This window comes from Schistocerca serialis, chromosome 4 (assembly GCF_023864345.2).
Source record: "Schistocerca serialis cubense isolate TAMUIC-IGC-003099 chromosome 4, iqSchSeri2.2, whole genome shotgun sequence".
NCBI classification, from domain to species: domain Eukaryota; kingdom Metazoa; phylum Arthropoda; class Insecta; order Orthoptera; family Acrididae; genus Schistocerca; species Schistocerca serialis.
This window is the reverse complement of record NC_064641.1, coordinates 432,011,861-432,031,554: the sequence shown is the minus strand read 5'-3', so window position 1 is coordinate 432,031,554 and position 19,694 is coordinate 432,011,861. Positions and strand designations below refer to the sequence as shown.

Below are 19,694 nucleotides of genomic sequence, written 5' to 3'. Positions count from 1 at the left end.
TCTCCGGCCGAAGATGCCTTAGTACCGCCAGCACTGGTTCCCATGCCTTGGTGAGTTGAAATCCCGTGTCTTTATTTTCTGGCTTGCCCAGTCTGGTGTGACGTCTATGTTCAGCGCATCTATACTAAACAGTGCGACACGTCTGGCCAATGTAGGATTTCCCACACTGACACGGAATTTTACATATCTCTGGTCTCCTTAGAACTAGGCTGTCTTTAACAGAACCTAGCAAAGTCTGCACTCTTGCTGGAGGGCGGAAGACACATTTTATTTCATGTTTTTTGAAAGCCTGCCAATCTTAAAGGACATGCCACGAATATACGGTACAAAAACCATCCCCGTGGAGTTCTCCTTTTCTTCTGACTGTTCTTGAGCTATAGTATGCACAGATTTAAATGCATTACGGATCTGTTTATCCGAGTGTCTGTTTTTAAAACACAGAGCGAAGGTGGCTAAGTTCTACTGATAAGTTCCCTCCATCTGAGATAATTCCGGTCCTACGAACAAGAGTCCGTAACACGCCACTGCGTTGAGATCGGTGATGGCTGCTCGTACCTCATAGATATAGGTCAGTGTGAATCGGTCTACGAAACACACTCTGACCCAAGGAACCATCTTCTTTTCTGCACACCAAGGCATCTAGGAACGGGAGATCTCCATTTTTGTCCACTTCCAAGGTGAAGCAAATGCTGGGATGGAGAGATTTAATGTGTTCCAGAAATGTAGGAAGCGTTGCTTCTCCGTGTAGCCAAACTACAAGTTTTGTCCACGTATCTCCGGAAAAATTTAGGTTTCAACGCCGCTGACTGAAGTGCTTTTTTCCCGAAGTCTTCCATAAAAAGGTTAGCCACTATGGGAGACAAAGGGCTACCCATAGCAACACCGTCAGTCTGCTTAAAATATTGTTCATTAAATAAAAAATATGTCGAAGGAAGCACATGTTTGAATAATTGTAAGATGTCCTCCTCCAACTTATTTCCTGTAAATTGCAATGAATCCACCAAAGGTACTCGTGTGAACAAAGAGGCCACATCGAAACTCTCTAACACGTCAGCTGGTTAGAGATGCATCATTAAAGAAGCAGTCGAAATACGTATAAGTAACGACCTGATCAATAGAGGCACGGAATGGGAACAAGCACTGGCGAACGAATCCGAGACACCAAAGATTGAGAATGAAAGTCCGCACTCTTAAACTGGGCGCCAGCACACAGCCGGCAGCCGGCCGAAGTGGCCGTGCGGTTAAAGGCGCTGCAGTCTGGAACCGCAAGACCGCTACGGTCGCAGGTTCGAATCCTGCCTCGGGCATGGATGTTTGTGATGTCCTTAGGTTAGTTAGGTTTAACTAGTTCTAAGTTCTAGGGGACGAATGACCTCAGCAGTTGAGTCCCATAGTGCTCAGAGCCATTTGAACCATTTTTGAACACAGCCGGCGTGCGCGTTGGGCCGCCACTTATGGGCCGCACTTTTCCCGCGTCGCGAATGCGAGGATCGTGGCCCGTTTCTCCGGCAGGAGGCACTGGATGTCGTTGTACTCTATGTTTCGTCTACGATGACGTTATAGCCCCACACCTTGACGCCTACGCTTATCTAAAGTATCAGCGTATATTTTGGCGAGCCATTGCAGCAACACGTCAATAAGCACCTGAAGATGACGAGCAGCTGTCTCGTCGAAATATTGCGCAGCTTCCACATTATCCGACGTGACACCCGCGGACCAGTGAAGCAGTTACTAACTCAAGAAAGTGTCAAACAGCACATATTACGTGTTTCTTATATAGCAAGCGGGAAAATCACAATGGTGTCTTGAGAAAGACATGCGGCTTACTACATGCAAAGAGATGCAGCTATGCTTCCTAGGGTTGAACTAATTCATTTTAAGACTTGACTGAGTGAGGTTACCACTCATTTTAAAGGTATTGTTGCGAGTAACAAGGCAACAAGTAGAGTAAATGCCTATGGATGACTTTGTTTAGCAAATAAATTAACTTTCACAACTGGAATAAAGTCAATTACCTTCCCAACACATCACCCTTCATTAGTAATCACGTATATTTTCGAGTCCGTGAGTCTTAACTGGTTGTAATGTTTTATTTTATTTAGGTCCTGAATCTGTTTTGAATGTGGAATATAAACATACCCATATCTCGCGAAGTTGGTCCAGAGGCGCAGAATGTTTCTTCGTACTTGATCCTCTTCTGATTTCGGATCCAGGTTATAACTAATGTCCAGATCCGTCCGCAGGAAGAGAAATTGTAGTTCACCGCTATGTCCAACTCCTGCAACATGAACAAACATACATTTTCTTGTCACATATGAAAATTTTGCGTTTGAGAGCGCCCATCGACTTGAAGTATAAAACAAGCACGCAGATATAAGACCATGGAATGGGTAGTTGTCACTTCTGAAAATACATTAATTCAAATTGTTACCCTAAGCATACTCCCTTCAACTATGTTTAGTTTGGGTGAATGGTGTTACGTATAAGAGGCGATCAAAAAGCTTCCTTTTAAGAAAATTTGTTGTAAGGTCTTATAGGACCAAACTGCTGAGATCATCGGCCCCTAAGCTTACACACTACGTAATCTAACTTAAACTAACTTACGCTAAGGACAACTCACATACCCATGCCCGAGGGAGGACTCGAAGCCTGCCGCTGTGCCAAAGCGGTTCTAGGCGTTTCAGTCCGGAACCGCGCTGCTGCTGCAGTCGCAGATTCGAATCCTGCCTCGGGCATGGATGTGTGTGATGTCCTAAGGTTAGTCAAGTTTAAGTAATTCTGATGACCTCAGATGTTAAGTCCCATAGTGCTTAGGGCCGTTTGAACCATTTTCGAGGAATCAAACCCCCGACGGGGGGAGCCGCGCGGACCGTGACAAAACAAGACGCCTCAGACCGCGCGGGCGGCTAACCCCCCCTCACGGTTTCCTTTTAAGGAAGTTGCTGCAGCGTACAGCAACATAGCTCACTTCTGATGCGGGTATATAAACACCGACATCTAAGCAAGAGATCAGTGTGGCACTCGTGTCTTTCAGATGTGTGTGCGGTAAATGCGGAAACATGACCTATGGAGACGTTATTTTCAAACGCATCTGAACAAGACCAACGTGCTGTTATTCTTTTCTTGGCTGCGGAAAGACAAGCACCAGTAGACATCCACGGGAGAAAGAAGAATGTGCATGGGGCAGTATATATGCTGAAAACCACGACTGTGGAATGGTTCAACAAGGATTGCTGCTGCTTCATGACAACGCACTTCCCCGTATTGCAACTGTCATAATGCAGAAGTAATACAAACTCAAGTGGGAGACAAAAGAGCACACGTCCTGATGTCTTCCCATGTGATTACACGCCTTCAATCCCCTAAAAAAGAGCCTTAAAGATCGACGATTTCTGTCGGTCGAGGATGTGCAGCAGGCAGTTAAGGTTCCGTCACGCAATTGGACAAGGTCTTTTGCCAAACAAATATCTCCTATCTGGTGCGCCGGTGGGATGATTGCCTCCACGCTCACCGCGATTTTGCCTGGTTAGCGTACCTCTTCTGGACTGTGCGGCCTTCGAAGGGAAACCTTTTAATCGCCCGTTGTACACTAGTAGCCATTAAAATTACTACACCAAGAAGATTACGTGCTACAGACGCGAATTTTAACCGACAGGAAGAAGATGCTGTGATATGCAAATGATTAGCTTTCCAGAGCATTCACACAAGGTTGGCGCCGATGGCGACACCTACAACGTGCTGACATGAGGAAAGTTTCCAACCGATTTCTCATACACAAACAGCAGTTGACCGGCGTTGCCTGGTGAAACGTTGTTGTGATGCCCCATGTAAGGAGGAGAAATGCGTACCATCACGTTTCCGACTTTGATAAAGGTCGGATTGTAGCCAATCGCGATTGCGGTTTATCGTATCGCGACAGTGCTGCTCGCGTTGGTCGAGATCCAATGACTGTTAGCAGAATATCGAATCGGTGGGTTCAGGAGGGCAATACGGAACGCAGTGCTGGACCCCAACGGCCTCCTATCACTAGCAGTCGAGATGACAGGCATCTTATCCGCATGGCTGTAACGGATCGTGCAGCCACGTCTCGATACCTGAGTCAACAGATGGGGACGTTTGCAAGACAACAATCATCTGCACGAACAGTTCGACGACGTTTGCAGCAGCATGGACTATCAGCTGGGAGACTATGGCTGCAGTTACCGTTGACGCTGCATCACAGACAGGAGCACCTGCGACGGTGTACTCAACGACGAACCTGGGTGCACGAATGGCAAAACGTCATTTTTTCGGATGAATCCAGGTTCTGTTTACAGCATCATGATGGTCGCATCCGTGTTTGGTGACATCGCGGTGAACGTACTTTGAAAGCGTGTATTCGTCATCGCCATACTGGAGTATCCCCCGGCGTGATGGTATGGGATGCCACTGCTTACACGTCTCGGTCACCTCTTGTTCCCATTGACGGCACTTTGGACAGTGGACGCTACATTTTAGATGTGTTACAACCCGTGGCTCTACCCTTCATTCGATCCCTGCGAAACACTACATTGAAGCAGGATAATGCACGACCGCATTTTCAGGTCCAGTACGGGCCTTTCTGGATACAGAAAATGTTCGACTGCTGCCCTGTCCAGCACATTCTCCAGATCTCTCACCAATTGAAAACGTCAGGTCATTGGTGGCCGAGCAACCGGCTCGTCACAATACGCCAGTCACTACTCTTGATGAACTGTGGTATCGTGTTGAAGCTGCATGGGCAGCTGTACCTGTACACGCCATCCAAGCTCTGTTTGAATCTATGCCCAGGCGAATCAAGGCCGTTATTACGGCCGGAGTTGGTTGTTCTGGGTACTGATTTCTCAGGATCTATGCACCCAAATTGCGTGAAAATGTAATCACATGTCAGTTCTAGTATAATATATTTGTCCAATGAATACCTGTTTATCATCTGCATTTCTTCCTGGTGTAGCAATTTCAATGGCCAGTAGTGTATGTATATCGCACAACAGTGATGTCTGCTGGAAGGATGCAAAACCCTGTGCAACGTCTTAATGTTTTGTATAATCAGTGTTTCGAATGACAGGATGCCATTTTCCGTATCTTTCTGCCTTGTGCTGATCTACGTAAATATCACACCACTTGTTTTCCATATTCTAGGTTTTGTCTGAAACTATAATTTTCCCCCTCTGTTTTTCTTTCGAATTTTAAAAACCGTACGTTACTCTATCGTATTTATTCTTATAGTAAGAGTTTTCTATAGACTTTTTCCCGTCACTAAGATGTATTCGTGCCTTTTCACTATTTTCCTCTGTGTCCACTTAATTTTTAACATTCTTTAGTAGCACCTACGGTTTGCAGTGATCCACAGCAGAGCCCAGAGTTCAACGAAACTATGGAGTAACGCGGAAAGCATCACACAAATATGCAAGATGGTGACACACCCAAGATGAGGCCGGTTTCGTTTAGCTCAGCGGGCGGCTGGCGACGCCTACGCTTCGCACCGCCGGCAGCCCTTGGCTATTTGTCTACACAATAGCAAGCTGGACAGGGCGTGGGCTGTCGCAATAAATTTTCGTGCTGCAAAGAAGAAGAAGGGGAAATTCTAAGAAATGCTGTACTAAGACAATCGTTTTCGGGAATTTATTCATCAATTCCAAATCAATATTTGACACCACTGGGTATCTTTTATGGAAATAATGTGTTCTTTGCTTGCGCCAGAATGTTTACGATGCCTTCCTTGCTTCGATAATCCTGTTTTATTCGTTTCCCAGATACATGAACCTTATCACATTATATTACTACAGCGTTACTGTCAATTTCTGTACAACGCAATCCGCGGTGTTCCTTTATAATGCTCATCATGTTCGTCTTCTACTTATTTTATCCTGAACCTATTTTCTGTGAAAAATATTTTGTCCACACCATTCTTCTTTCTTTTTGGTTTCAGTGGAACTGTCTTCCGCAAAAACACTGAAACTGGTAGTCTATCTGTCTGCTGTGCAGTTGCATCTCACTCCCGAAAATCTGGACAATTGGCCGTGGTCTTAGAACACGTAAGCGACACGTAAGTGACGGCCGCTGGAGGTAAACAACAGCAAGTGCGAGCGGAAACAACAGCACGTCCGCACTGCAGGGCTCCGGAAGCCGGACTCAACGCTGACCGCGCATCTACCGAGGCGGACAAAATCCTCTTCAATGACCATCCGCCACGATCACTCAACACGAAGTTTCACCCGTGTTGTGATTTAGCGGATAATGTGTTGTCCCTTTTCCTCTGTGCGGTGTAAATCTTCGTTAAACGCCTCTTGAAATAACAAGCAATTTTACTTGCTTGATAAGGAATGACCACCATAGGAGCACCAGCATTTCGCCCAAGGTCAGCTGAGTACATTAGAGGAACGAACAGGTGTAGCCATTAACATAGATGCCACTTAGCAAACAGCATGGCAGCAGCTAAGATTGACAGTTGGCAAGTGATCCCGTACCTAACATCCGGTGACCATAACGCAGTTGTCATCGAAGGGGAAAGTGGCAATAATAGAGGGACACAAGCGGAGAAAGCAAGATTTGGTTAGACATCAGGAAAACGCATTGGGATGGCTTAGTTGCCTACACTGCAGAATTTCCAATGGGATCGCTTCCTGTACATGTTGACTTGTGTGAGCAGTTACTAACTGAGCTGTTGCAAAGAGCACACGACATTTATGCCCCTAAGAAAATCGTAAAAAGTCAGGGTACAATGCTTTGGAGGCCAGAACTTTATCAAGAATAAGAGTAATGTGCTTTAGGGAAGTCAGAGCGCATTGCGAGGCTCCAAGAACACAGGACAATTAACATGCGCTGCAAAACATTGTTTCAGAAAACTAAAAAATACACTAGGGCAGTTTCTATGAAGACAACTGCAATTTGACATATGGGGAAGGCCATATAAACTGTTGACTGAAAAATGTAAGGAAGCTATTATTATGTGTATACTTCATAAAGGGAATGGCTCAATGACCTGGATAGAAGAAGAAGTTGCTATCGCAATTTCCGAGATCAAAAGTGAAAAGTTACTAGGTCTGGATGGCGTTTAACCTCAGGTCGTGCGAAAGGTGGGTCTACTGCTAGTGCCATATTTGACAGCATTACTAAACGAGGCGTTGCGAAATGGTAGGATTCTGGCGATATGAAAAATAGCTAGAGCAGTAGTGATTAAGAAGGGAAAGGATAAAGATCTGGTATCGTCGAAAAACCTAAGACCCAGTTACCTATTAAACGTCTTGGCCAAAGTTCAGGAGCATCTTCTGTGTGACCAGTCGCAGGCGCATAGGGAGCTCTCCGGCTTAAATGAATGTCCATAGGGATTCAGAAAAGGGAAGCGTATAGATGATGCGGTTAACAGAGCTCTTCATGTTGTAGAAAAGTCGACAGTGATGTATGCAGTCTTACTTATGAATGACATAAAATGCGCATTCGATAATGTGATATTTGCATACCTCCGATATATAGGTGCACCAAACGTCTGTACTAGAGCTTTGTAGATTACTGTAGCGGACGTAGCGTCCAGTGGATTGCAAGACAGAGCAAGTTAATCATAAAGGTTACCAAAGACTGTCCTCAAGACTCTGTAAGTGGCCCATTGTTCTGGGATCGTAGTACTGAACTCCCATTACATGCGTTAGAAGGGGCAGATGCTATTGAAAGTGTTGTTGCACACGCAGATGACATCCTAGAAGCTGTGTCTGCAGAATCCAGGACGAGACTTGAGGAAAAGACGAATTATGTACTTGCTCAGATACAACATTGTTTCAAGGGCAACTAACTGACTGTATCTTATCATTAAAAAATATACGTACTTCTAAAGAGAAGACTTTCTCTTGCCAGAGATCCCTCCCTAACGCTTGACGGAATCCCTGTAAAGTGCAGCACTGTTTTGGAGATTTAGGCATTCTTCTAGACGTGAAAAGGAACTTTCTAGAACATGTGAAATCTGTCACTCAGAAAGTGGCTAAAACAAGGCACCTACAGAGCTCTGTCTAAAATAATTTTGTGTGTTGGTACTTCTGACTATAAATTACTGCTCATGTGGTGCGCTCATATTACGCAGCTATCTTCAACGACATTGTTGGCTTCACTGCTAGCGTGTAGGCGGCTACAAAACAGTACTGCAACGAATTCAGCGGAGCGTACTTCAGAGGCTTACCGGTGTCTTTCCCCCTACACCTGTCGAAGGATTACTAGTGATTCTCGGGATACGTCCGATTGATATTGTGGTACGTTACAGGGCAGCGCTGTATTGGTTGGGGCGTGGACAATATGATCGTATGTACAAGATCACAGGAACTTATATTACTGATAAAAGACATTTACGAGACTGGTAGTTAGATGTATGGCGTCTGACTGGGGCACTAGAAGCAATGCAAGGCGGGTTTACAATATTTCCAAGCGTGAGGAACAGGTTCAAACTACGTGACATCGCCCCTACTCCAGATATGGTGCACCTATTAACAGGTCAAGGCCCATATCCCGAATATTTGCATCGAGCGGGATGTAATAAGACACCAATATGGAAATGTGGAGAGGAAGACTCCGCCGATCATGTCGTTTTCAGTTGTCCATTTTTTCAGGACGAGACAGACTGCAGACAGTTTGACGGGATTTGCGAACTATTGTAAGTGACCAAAGCTTGTGGACTACAATTAATATGATTGCACGTAGAATATCTAAAGAGCAGCTGTTTAACATTCAGTCTATAAGATGAAGTGAACGCTCTAGACATCAAAATAACGGCCGGCCGAGTGGCCAAGCGGTTCTAGACGCTTCAGTCCGGAACCGCGTGACTGCTATGGTCGCAGGTTCGAATCCTGCCTCAGCTGTTCAGTCCCACAGTGCTCAGAGCCATTTGAGCCATCAAAATGACGCCAACAGATCACAAGAAGTTTATATATGCTGCGGCACCCACACAGGTAGGCGTAGACAGGAGGATTGCCGAGACACCCACACACCCGTGTGCCAATGTACAATAATGTAACAACAATAGGTTTAGAAGTAGGTTCAGCAGTAGTACTTAGTCGCCAAACCGGGAGTTATTCCAAGTGTGCCAGAAACATATCTAGTAACGTAGGTGGAAACTATTCACTTGCAACTTGAGTAAATTCTTTTTATTTTATGTTCTTTTAGTTCATTCTTATTTTCAATTTCCTGTTTGTTAAAATGGTTGCCGTTAAGATAATTTATTACTACGTACAAAACATAAACCACTGTATGTCACCATGGTTATTGAACACGTACGATCTGTTTAGGGTTTCCAGATAACAGGTCAAAAATTCGTGGCAATATACTGAAATTGAGATTCACTAATCTCCGAAGTAATGCACTCAAAACTACACACAACACCGTTCTTACTATGTGGTTATTGAACACGTACGATCTGTTTAGGGTTTCCAGATAACAGGTCAAAAATTCGTGGCAATATACTGAAATTGAGATTCACTAATCTCCGAAGTAATGCACTCAAAACTACACACAACACCTTTCTTACTATGACTGACACGACTTGTTGAGGACATTCCACAGTTTGCCATTCGTGATCAAATACAGCAGCGCAACATGAAGGCTTAGCAAGCATCTGCATTATTTTCAAACATGTATTCCCATGTTTTTTATCAGCCTCTGAAGAACGTCCTTTACAACTAAGGTCCTGAATGTAGTAGGATAACACGTCAGGGGAAAAATTATGAAGTGTAGGAATACATTGGAGAAAAGAAAGGAGAAAGCAACGTAGAGGGAAATGAGGGAGTGCTGTATTAAAAAGGCAGGAATTCATCATATGTTCCTAATCAGTCAGCTGGAAGGTAAAAAAGGTCTGTGATCATTTACAACAACTTTGGATTAAGAAATATATAAGGTAGAGTAGCAGATTACTACCACTAATGTTTCATTTTCGATTGGCTGAAGTACGACAGCCAAACCAAGACCTGTTCCGGGTGCGGCAAAGAAGGCTACCTCAGGTCTGAGTGTCTTCAGCAACTCTTAACACAGCTGCCGGCCGCTACCGTATTGCCTCCCTCCGACGACGGGTCTACCGATCACTTACGCATCGGCGCTCTCATCTCCTGCCGCCGACCATCTACATCTACATCTACATCTATACTCCGCAAGCCACCCAACGGTGTGTGGCGGAGGGCACTTTACGTGCCACTGTCATTACCTCCCTTTCCTGTTCCAGTCGCGTATGGTTCGCGGGAAGAACGACTGTCTGAAAGCCTCCGTGCGCGCTCTAATCTCTCTAATTTTACATTCGTGATCTCCTCGGGAGGTATAAGCAGGGGGAAGCAATATATTCGATACCTCATCCAGAAACGCGAGCAAGCTATACCGCGATGCAGAGCGCCTCTCTTGCAGAGTCTGCCACTTGAGTTTGCTAAACATCTCCGTAACGCTATCACGGTTACCAAATAACCCCGTGACAAAACGCGCCGCTCTTCTTTGGATCCTCTCTATCTCCTCCGTCAACCCGATCTGATACGGATCCCACACTGATGAGCAATACTCAAGTATAGGTCGAACGAGTGTTTTGTAAGCCACCTCTTTTGTTGACCGACTACTTTTCTAAGGACTCTCCCAATGAATCTCAACCTGGCACCCGCCTTACCAACAATTAATTTTATATGATCATTCCACTTCAAATCATTCCGCAAGCATACTCCCAGATATTTTACAGAAGTAACTGCTACCAGTGTTTGTTCCGCTATCATATAATTATACAATAAAGGACCCTTCTTTCTATGTATTCGCAATACATTACATTTGTCTACGTTAAGGGTCAGTTGCCACTCCCTGCACCAAGTGCCTATCCGCTGCAGATCTTCCTGCATTTCGCTACAATTTTCTAATGCTGCAACTTCTCTGTATACTACAGCATGGAACTTCCGACACTATCTACTAGGTCATTTATATATATTGTGAAAATCAATGGTCCCATAACACTCCCCTGTGGCACGCCAGAGGTTACTTTAACGTTTGTAGACGTCTCCCCATTGATAACAACATGCTGTGTTCTGTTTGCTAAAAACTCTTCAATCCAGCCACACAGCTGGTCTGATATTCCGTAGGCTCTTACTTTGTTGATCAGGCGTCAGTGCGGAACTGTATCGAACGCCTTCTGGAAGTCAAGGAAAATAGCATCCACCTGGGAGCCTGTATCTAATATTTTCTGGGTCTCATGAACAAATAAAGCGAGTTGGGTCTCACACGATCGCTGTTTCCGGAATCCATGTTGATTCCTACAGAGTAGATTCTGGGTTTCCAAAAACGACATGATACGCGAGCAAAAAACATGTTCTAAAATTCTACAACAGATCGACGTCAGAGATATAGGTCTATAGTTTTGCGCATCTGCTCGACGACCCTTATTGAAGACTGGGACTACCTTTTCTCTTTTCCAAGCATTTGGAACCTTCCGTTAATCTAGAGACTTGCGGTACACGGCTGTTAGAAGTGGAGCAAGTTCTTTCGCGTACTCTGTGTAGAATAGAATTGGTATCCCGTCAGGTCCAGTGGACTTTCCTCTGTTGAGTGATTCCAGTTGCTTTTCTATTCCTTGGACACTTATTTCGATGTCACCCATTTTTTCGTTTGTGCGAGGATTTAGAGAAGGAACTGCAGTGCGGCCTTCCTCTGTGAAACGGCTTTGGAAAAAGATGTTAAGTATTTCAGCTTTACGCGTGTCATCCTCTGTTTCTATGCCATCATCATCCAGGAGTGTCTGGATATGCTGTTTCGAGCCACTTACTGATTTAACGTAAGACCAAAACTTCCTAGGATTTTCTGTCAAGTCGGTACATAGAATTTTACTTTCGAATTCACTGAACGCTTCGCGCATAGCCCTCCTTACGCTAACTTAGACATCGTTTAGCTTCTGTTTGTCTGAGAGGTTCTGGCTGCGTTTACACTTGGAGTGAAACTCTCTTTGCTTTCGCAGTAGTTTCCTAACTTTGTTGTTGAACCACGGTGGCTTTTTCCCGTCCCTCACAGTTTTACTCGGCACGTACCTGTCTAAAACGCATTTTACGATTGCCTTGAACATTTTCCATAAAGACTCAACATTGTCAGTGTTGGAACAGAAATTTTCGTTTTGATGTCTTCGGTAGTCTGAAATCTGCCTTCTATTACTCTTGCTAAACAGATAAACCTTCCTCCGTTTTTTTATATTCCTATTAACTTCCGTATTCAGGGATGCTGTAACGGCCTTGTGATCACTGATTCCCTGTTATGCATTACAGAGTCGAGAAGTTCGGGTCTGTTTGTTATCAGTAGGTCCATGATGTTATCTCCACGAGTCGGTCCTCTGTTTAATTGCTCGAGGTAATTTTCGGATAGTGCACTCAATATAATGTCACTCGATGCTCTGTCCCTACCACCCGTCCTAAATATCTGAGTGTCCCAGTCTATATCTGGTAAATTGAAATCTCCACCTAAGACTATAACATGCTGAAAAAATTTATGTGAAATGTATTCCAAATTTTCTCTCAGTTGTTCTGCCACTAATGCTGCCGAGTCGGGAGGTCGGTAAAAGGAGCCAACTATTAACCTAGCTCGGTTGTTGAGTGTAACCTCCACCCATAATAATTCACAGGAACTATCCACTTCTACTTCACTACAGGATAAACTACTACTAACAGCGACAAACCACGTACCGGTGAATCCTTAGAGCTGCTACGGATACCGCCGGGGTCGCCGCATCACGCTCACATCCTGACGCTACTCCGGCGCCACTACCAACAGCGACGACTTCCGATCCCCTCCCAGCCGACGATAGGGACGTCCCTTCACTTATGGTCCGCGCGACGGCCTTCCTCCCTCCGGTCTTCCGACACAGAGAGACGGACACGCAAACAACGTTCGCCTAAAAGGCGCAAGAGGAGGCGCCGCACGGCCTCGGAACGAGGCAGCTCACACCCCCCGACGCTTCAGAGGCTGTCTAACCTGAGGCGGCGCCAGAGAACGTGCACGACGACAACAAGAAGGACGACAACAAGAAGGACGACAACGTGAAACCGACTCGCACAGGTGCACCTGAAACAATGAACTCCACCGTTACGACTTCCGCTGAGACGTCCTCCGCTCCTACGGACGAGGTGAATCAATGAAAGTGTCCTCGATGGCTTGGAGTAAGGTCGTCGTGGCCCGAAGCACACTCTGGAGACAGAGTTACCATAGACAGAGACCTAGTTACGTCGATGATAACGCCGTCAGGAGGCGTACGGTACAGCTCGCCACTGCCTCGCTCTTTTTTACCCTCCGCTGATGGAGTTCCTCTCCACAGTGTGGCACGACTCCATACTTACCGAATAGTAACTATCAACACCAACAACATTATATCCCGTGTGAAAATTCAACTTGTTCGAGAGATTGGACGTCGACATTGCATTTCTACAGGAAGTCCACTTGGCCGCACTTCTGGGAGTCGCCAGATATAACACTTTTGCTTCTCCTGGTGACCAGCTATTTCAAGGTGGTGCTGCCATCTACGCCCGATAGGTCGTTCCCGTCGCTAATATCACCTAGCTTCCGTCCGACAGAGGCATGCCAGTCACGGTCATGGGGACTGTATTGTCAATATTTGCGCTCCATCAGACTCCACCTGCAGACGCGACAGAGCGCTCTTCTGTTCAGAAGAAATCGCCCCTTTATTTCTTGGGCATTGTGGTCATTACTTGCTGGGAGGTGACTTTAATTGTGTACTGCACCCTAAAGATCATATGCCCCACTACAACACCTGTCAAAAGCTGCATCTTGTCGTCTGTGTTCTGTTCCTCCGCGCGACTTCGGAAGTTCGGCATGGTGACGCACCTGGACATACCTACTAAACGAGTCACTCCGCTGGTCGCCTTGACGGGCTTTACGTCTCACACCTGCACTCAAGGTGCAGAATTTTGACCCTTGGCCTTTTCGGACCACTGAGCCTACATCTGCAATATTTTCCTCCAGCAACAAGTGTTCTGGAGCAGTCGTGCATCATGGAAGCTAAACACCTCCCACCTCCAGGATCCCGAATATATTCAACGTATTACCTAGACATGGGTCACCAGTGAACGTCGCTTACCTAAGCACTGCATAACCTTGACTTTGTGGCTGGAACGTGCCAAACCTGCTATTCAACGTACGTTGATTCAATATGGCAAGGAAGAAACTGTATAAGGCCGGCATACTACCGACTATTTCTACACCATTCTTCGCGACCCTGACGCCTAGCCACCCACACTTGATGCTCATAAGGAACGCAGCAGGACTAAGGCACAAATTGTAACGCTGACGCAACATAGACTGCAAGAGGCAATGGCGCGGACCCGATGTAGGGATCTGGAGGAACAGGAACACCACAGCACGCGTCATATCGCCCCCGATAGGAAACACCGACGACAAAGAGATCTACACCTGTTGCGCCAAAAACATCACTTGCTAGGCCTAAATCTTCACTGTCTTTGTAGACCACTACCTCACAATGCACCAGGAGGAGACTACCAACAACCACGCTGAGGAGTTTGCGTCATCACACATCACTTGCACCCTCGCCGGCGACGAGGCGGGCGAGCTGATGGAGCCAGTTATGTGCGACCAAGTCCACGATGTAGTCAACAAAGGAGCTTTGAATAAGTCACCTGACGTCGACGGCTTGCCACTAGAATTTTATCGCGCCTTCCTTGCACTAACGGCGTCGAGGTGGACGACAATGAGCTGCTGACGATGGGGAACGGCGTCATGTAAATTATTATATCCATTCACAAACCGACCCTGGGGGTGACGACGCACATTGCGGTCCCATAACTCTGCTTAACATAGACTATAAAATTTTTGCACTACCCCTGGTGACTCTTTGCTGCAAGATACTGCGCCGGCCGGAGTGGCCGTGCTGTTCAAGGCGCTACACTCTGGAACCGCGAGACCGCTACGGTCGCAGGTTCGAATCCTGCCTCGGGCATGGATGTGTGTGTTGCCTTAGGTTAGTTAGGTTTAAGTAGTTCTAAGTTCTAGGGGACTGATGACCTCAGAAGTTGAGTCCCATAGTACTCTGAGCCATTTGAGCCATTTGCTTGATACTGCCTAGCATTCTATCCTCAGAACAGACAACTCCGGGTGGCTCAGTTAATATACAAACAGCCGCGGGATAATGTCGTGATTTACTTGGACTGGCAGTGGAGTGCAGATTCTGAGTCACGGTGGTTGCCATTGATTTTGACAGCGCATTCGACAACGTGCGTTTTCTGTTCTTAGTAAAGAGCCAAATGGATTTTCCAACCCCTTTTATCAATATCATTCGGTGCCCGTACGACAGTACAGAATCGCTGACTCAGATCAATGGCCGTGTGGGAGGACCAGTAACATCTGGCGTTCCATACGGCAAGGTTGCCCACTTTCGACACTACTCTGTACCATAGCACTGGAGCCCCTCACTGGGAGCGTGACAACCCACCTTTCTGGTCTCACTTTGCGACTGCACACTTTTCAGTTTCATGTGTATGTAACGAACTCCTCTTCTTAGTCCACTAACGGAATGAAACACATATGGTTCTTGATTTGATATCAATGTACGGAGCTGCAGTGGGCAGTAACATGAATGTGGGAAAATCCTCGTCGATGCCCATTGAACGTGACCTCTCACACAACGACTTAGCACCTCTCCCATATGTACAAACACTATGATACTTGGTATCATCTTCACCCCCACCGTACACGGCTCTGCTGCCGTCAATATTCGGCTTACTCTCCAAATTATCTGCAGTGCAGTGCGACAAAATCTCCTCCACTGACTCGATTCCCTACAACGCGTCAAATACCTCAACCAACATGTGTCGTCCATAACGGCCCGCATGGAACAAGTACTCCCACTGCCATTAACTATTGGACATATCCTCCAGGCCGCGTTCGGACACTTTCTTACGGCCGGTGTGCTCTTTAAGGTCTGCTATGAAACATTCACCCTTCCCCTACGGGCAGGGGCCTCGACCTTGTCAATGTGTAACTCCGAGCGGCGTCCTTGTGCGCGTGCCTTCCTCGAACCGAAGAACTCTACAACCTACTGCTTCGTTACATATCCCACAACAACGTCAAACTCAAACATCCACCGATGCGGTGGCCCTAAGTTTGGCGCCATGTCCACCAGCTTTTCCTTCCATACAACGTCCAGGTAGCATGGTAAATGTCGCATGTGGAAAATACGCCACAAATCAACGTCTTCACGCAATCGGACTGTCGGACACTCCGCTGTGTTCGGTTTCCCACCTCGTGGATGACGATGCTCCCCACCTGACTTGTGCTGCCACCACAGACGTCTGCAAACTTGGTCGACAGTTCGTTGTCTGCTACTTCCGCGTCCCGCCGGACTCAACTGACCCATGGACTTTTATCCATTCAGAGGATACTTATTTCCCCGCCACCATAAATCAAGATATTGCGTGGATCAAAGGGTGGACGATCACTTACCTGTATAATGATGGCGATAAATCACACCTTGAATTCTGGTAGTTTTTATTTCTGCTCTCTGAATTTCAATTTCTACTCCACATTTTTCTTTAGTATCCTTTACTGATTGCACCGTGACAGATTGAATAACATCAGGGATAGGCTAAAACCCTGTCTCACTCCTTTCTCAACCAGTGTTTCTCCAACATGCCCCTCAGTTGGTGTAAGTGCCGTCTGGTTTCTGTACAAGTTCTAAGTAGTCTTTCGCTCCCTATATTTACCCCCGATACGTTCAGAATTCCAAAAACATTATTCCAACACCACACTACACCACACTTGAGTGCTCTGTACTTATTGTAATATTCACACACTCATTATTTTAATGAAAACAAACAAAAGTGAAGTTATAATGCAGCAAAATAGAATTGTGAGGGTAGTTTGCAAGCCATACACTGCCGTACCTGTATATAAGCCTCACTAATACAACCATTGAACCCATATCTCCGAAATTACTTCCTGACACGTGTACTATTTCTATAATAAATGAAAAGCACCAGTTTGCTTTTGTTCTACAGTATTACTTTTACTGTGTTAATCGGTTTTCGGCTTACAAGGCCATCTTCAGACATTTACTGAGTATTGTCATCAAAGAAGATACAATGTTTGTAAACAATATTGGAAGAGAAGTTACACGTCTGTTCAATTTTTTTACTTTTTCAATCCTTTACCACCATACTGCCACAGACGTTACTTACTGTATGGCACTGCTTCAATCTAAACGTGTAACTTCTCTTCCAATGTTGTTTAGAAACATTGTAACTTCTTTGGTGATAATAGTCAATAAATGTCTGAAGATGGCCTTGTACGCCGAAAACCGGTTAAAACAATAAAAGTAATACTGTAGAACAAAAGCAAACTGGTGCTTTTAATTTATCATAATATTGTTCTACCAAGAACCGACGGAAGATTGAGTTAACATGTACTATTTCAGACTGCACTGTCCAAGCAATTGACACAAAATTTCTTCAGATGATCAGGATAGGTCCACTTACCGCACCTAACACATCACTTCCTGGTTGATTTGTCCCGTGATCTACCACACTCATAACATCTTCCCCTTTTTTTCCTCTTACGACCTGTTTACAGTCACTTCCAGTCCAGACAATAAAAGTCAACGCCTGCCGATCTCCTTCGGAACCCGTGGCAGTTGACATCTCCTTTCTATTTTGGTCTTTATACGTTCCCAAACAAGATTGGTTATAAAAGTATTTCTCTTAGGTGCTTTAGTTTCATTTTCAAAGAATATATAAATGCAAGATGCATGCACTACAGCTAAGGTTAGTAGATTGTAGAGGACTATCGTAGGCCAACCTCTTGTACATCGAACGACATCATTGTTTTGAGACAGCTAGTCAACCAAGTTCCCATCAACTTTTGTCATGTACAATGTTATGATCTCATGTTTTCTCGCATCCCCTGTATTGTTGTCGGTAACATCGTCACGGTGCATTGTATTAATTACAAGGACAGCTTAATTCTTCTTAGGACTGTATGAAACAAGTGTCTTGCCCTTTTGAAAGTTTAAGATTCAATATTTCTCTGTTCTTTATTTATTTGGAAGAAACTCCAGAGTTATTTTCGTTTATTTCGACTAAGTGTTCCAACGTAAGCAAGACTTTGTGTTTAGGACTTCCAGTAACAGAATGCGTCGGAAACCGGTTATCGGCAGTTACATCTCTGTTAGTGTCCGGACTTCGCTGCTCCATTCTTATTAAAACATCACGTGGGTTATTGCTTTGTATATAAGGTCCATCGGGCAGCAAACTAACATTGGTTTCTAAATAGCCTACAATGCTGTCTTAGCATCAGCTACAACAAATATTATTAACACATACTTAAATAGGTTTGCTATGTACGAACTGCCACAAAGGACAGTTAATGCTAAACGCTAACAGCTGTTCATCTACAGTAAGGTATTCACTTGGCGAAAAGTATTCCTGGAAATTATGTAGTATTATTTCACACACTTCTCTTATGGAAGCTAACTTATCCGTTTCCTTTCTCAAGTTTCTTCGAAATATAAGCATCGTAGAACAAAGCGAAATCTTTATTCAGTCACTGATAAGTAACGTGATTCTAGGTTATAGCCTTTGGAATTGTGGAATTGTCCCACATTTGATGAGTGTCTTTTCTAGATTTCCTCACTGTTCCCATAAGATACAGTAAACCCAACAATGCTGTGATTTCTGTTTCATCCTTACTACGGGCATCACGATCCTTACCAACGGTTTCTATGTAAATATTTGTGAAAACTGCATAACTCCAGCGTGCTGGGTGTAGTGGGACAGCAATTCATTTTTAGACTGTGATGCGAAACACTACAATTCTGGTTGTCTCTTTTGCATGACAATTTGTGCAACTAGTTGTTATTCTAATGACATTGTCGTCAAATAAAAGCTGAAAAAGACCAGCTTCAGAACGTATTTCTCAGGCTCTGCTTCACAGTCCACGCGGATGTATGAGTATATTGTGTGTGTGAGTGAGTATGTTGTGTGGGGGCTTCTGTTTCAGCGATTTTGTGGTCTTCCGCTGTATCACTAAGATTATCATTCCAGGCCAACAATGCTGTTGCATCTGAAACTTTCTCAACATTCCACCTTTTATTTGGGGCAGCCATTCGAATATTACCAATAACCGTGACCACAAAGATTTTAAAAAAAATGTAAAAATGAATAGAAATATAAATTCATTGTGAAACATATTACACAAAATTTAATACAAAACCAATACTATAGACATGAAGTACTAAAAAAAAACAACTTACCAATCCAAATAGAAACGGAAATGGTGACACTAACAGTCGCATGCGTGAAAATTGTCAACCAGAGCACAAAATGTGGATAAACTTATTTTTATACTGCCTAACAACTGCCACATTCGATCAACAATGGTGAAATACTGACCTTTAAAGTGTGATTCGAAGCTATAAAAATTCATGTCTGTGGACAACCCGACGAGCAACAATATGACAAAAAGAAAATTGCTGGGTGACCTATGTCACCATTGTGAGTATTCAAGTGTTAAAACCGGTTCCTGAAACCTTGGGAACAGGGTTTCTCGAGACAGTTTAGCTCTGCCCTCAAGAGTCTGGCAATTCAGTTTCTGTACCATCTTTGTGACACTCTCCCACGGGTCAGACAAACATGTGACCATTCGTTCAATGTCCACTGTTAGTCCTATTTGGT

At 44.9% G+C, this 19,694-nt stretch overlaps 1 protein-coding gene across 2 annotated transcripts in view; it reads right to left on the bottom strand.

Moving 5' to 3' along the window:
* Window positions 1-19,694, bottom strand: part of LOC126475029 (acetylcholinesterase-like) — a 215,684-nt gene that overhangs the window by 20,036 nt on the left and 175,954 nt on the right. For both annotated transcript variants that reach the window (XM_050102572.1, XM_050102570.1), the window contains one exon: window positions 2,140-2,278. In XM_050102572.1, coding sequence (XP_049958529.1) covers window positions 2,140-2,278 — 139 coding nt within the window. The remainder of the gene's footprint in view (window positions 1-2,139; window positions 2,279-19,694) is intronic.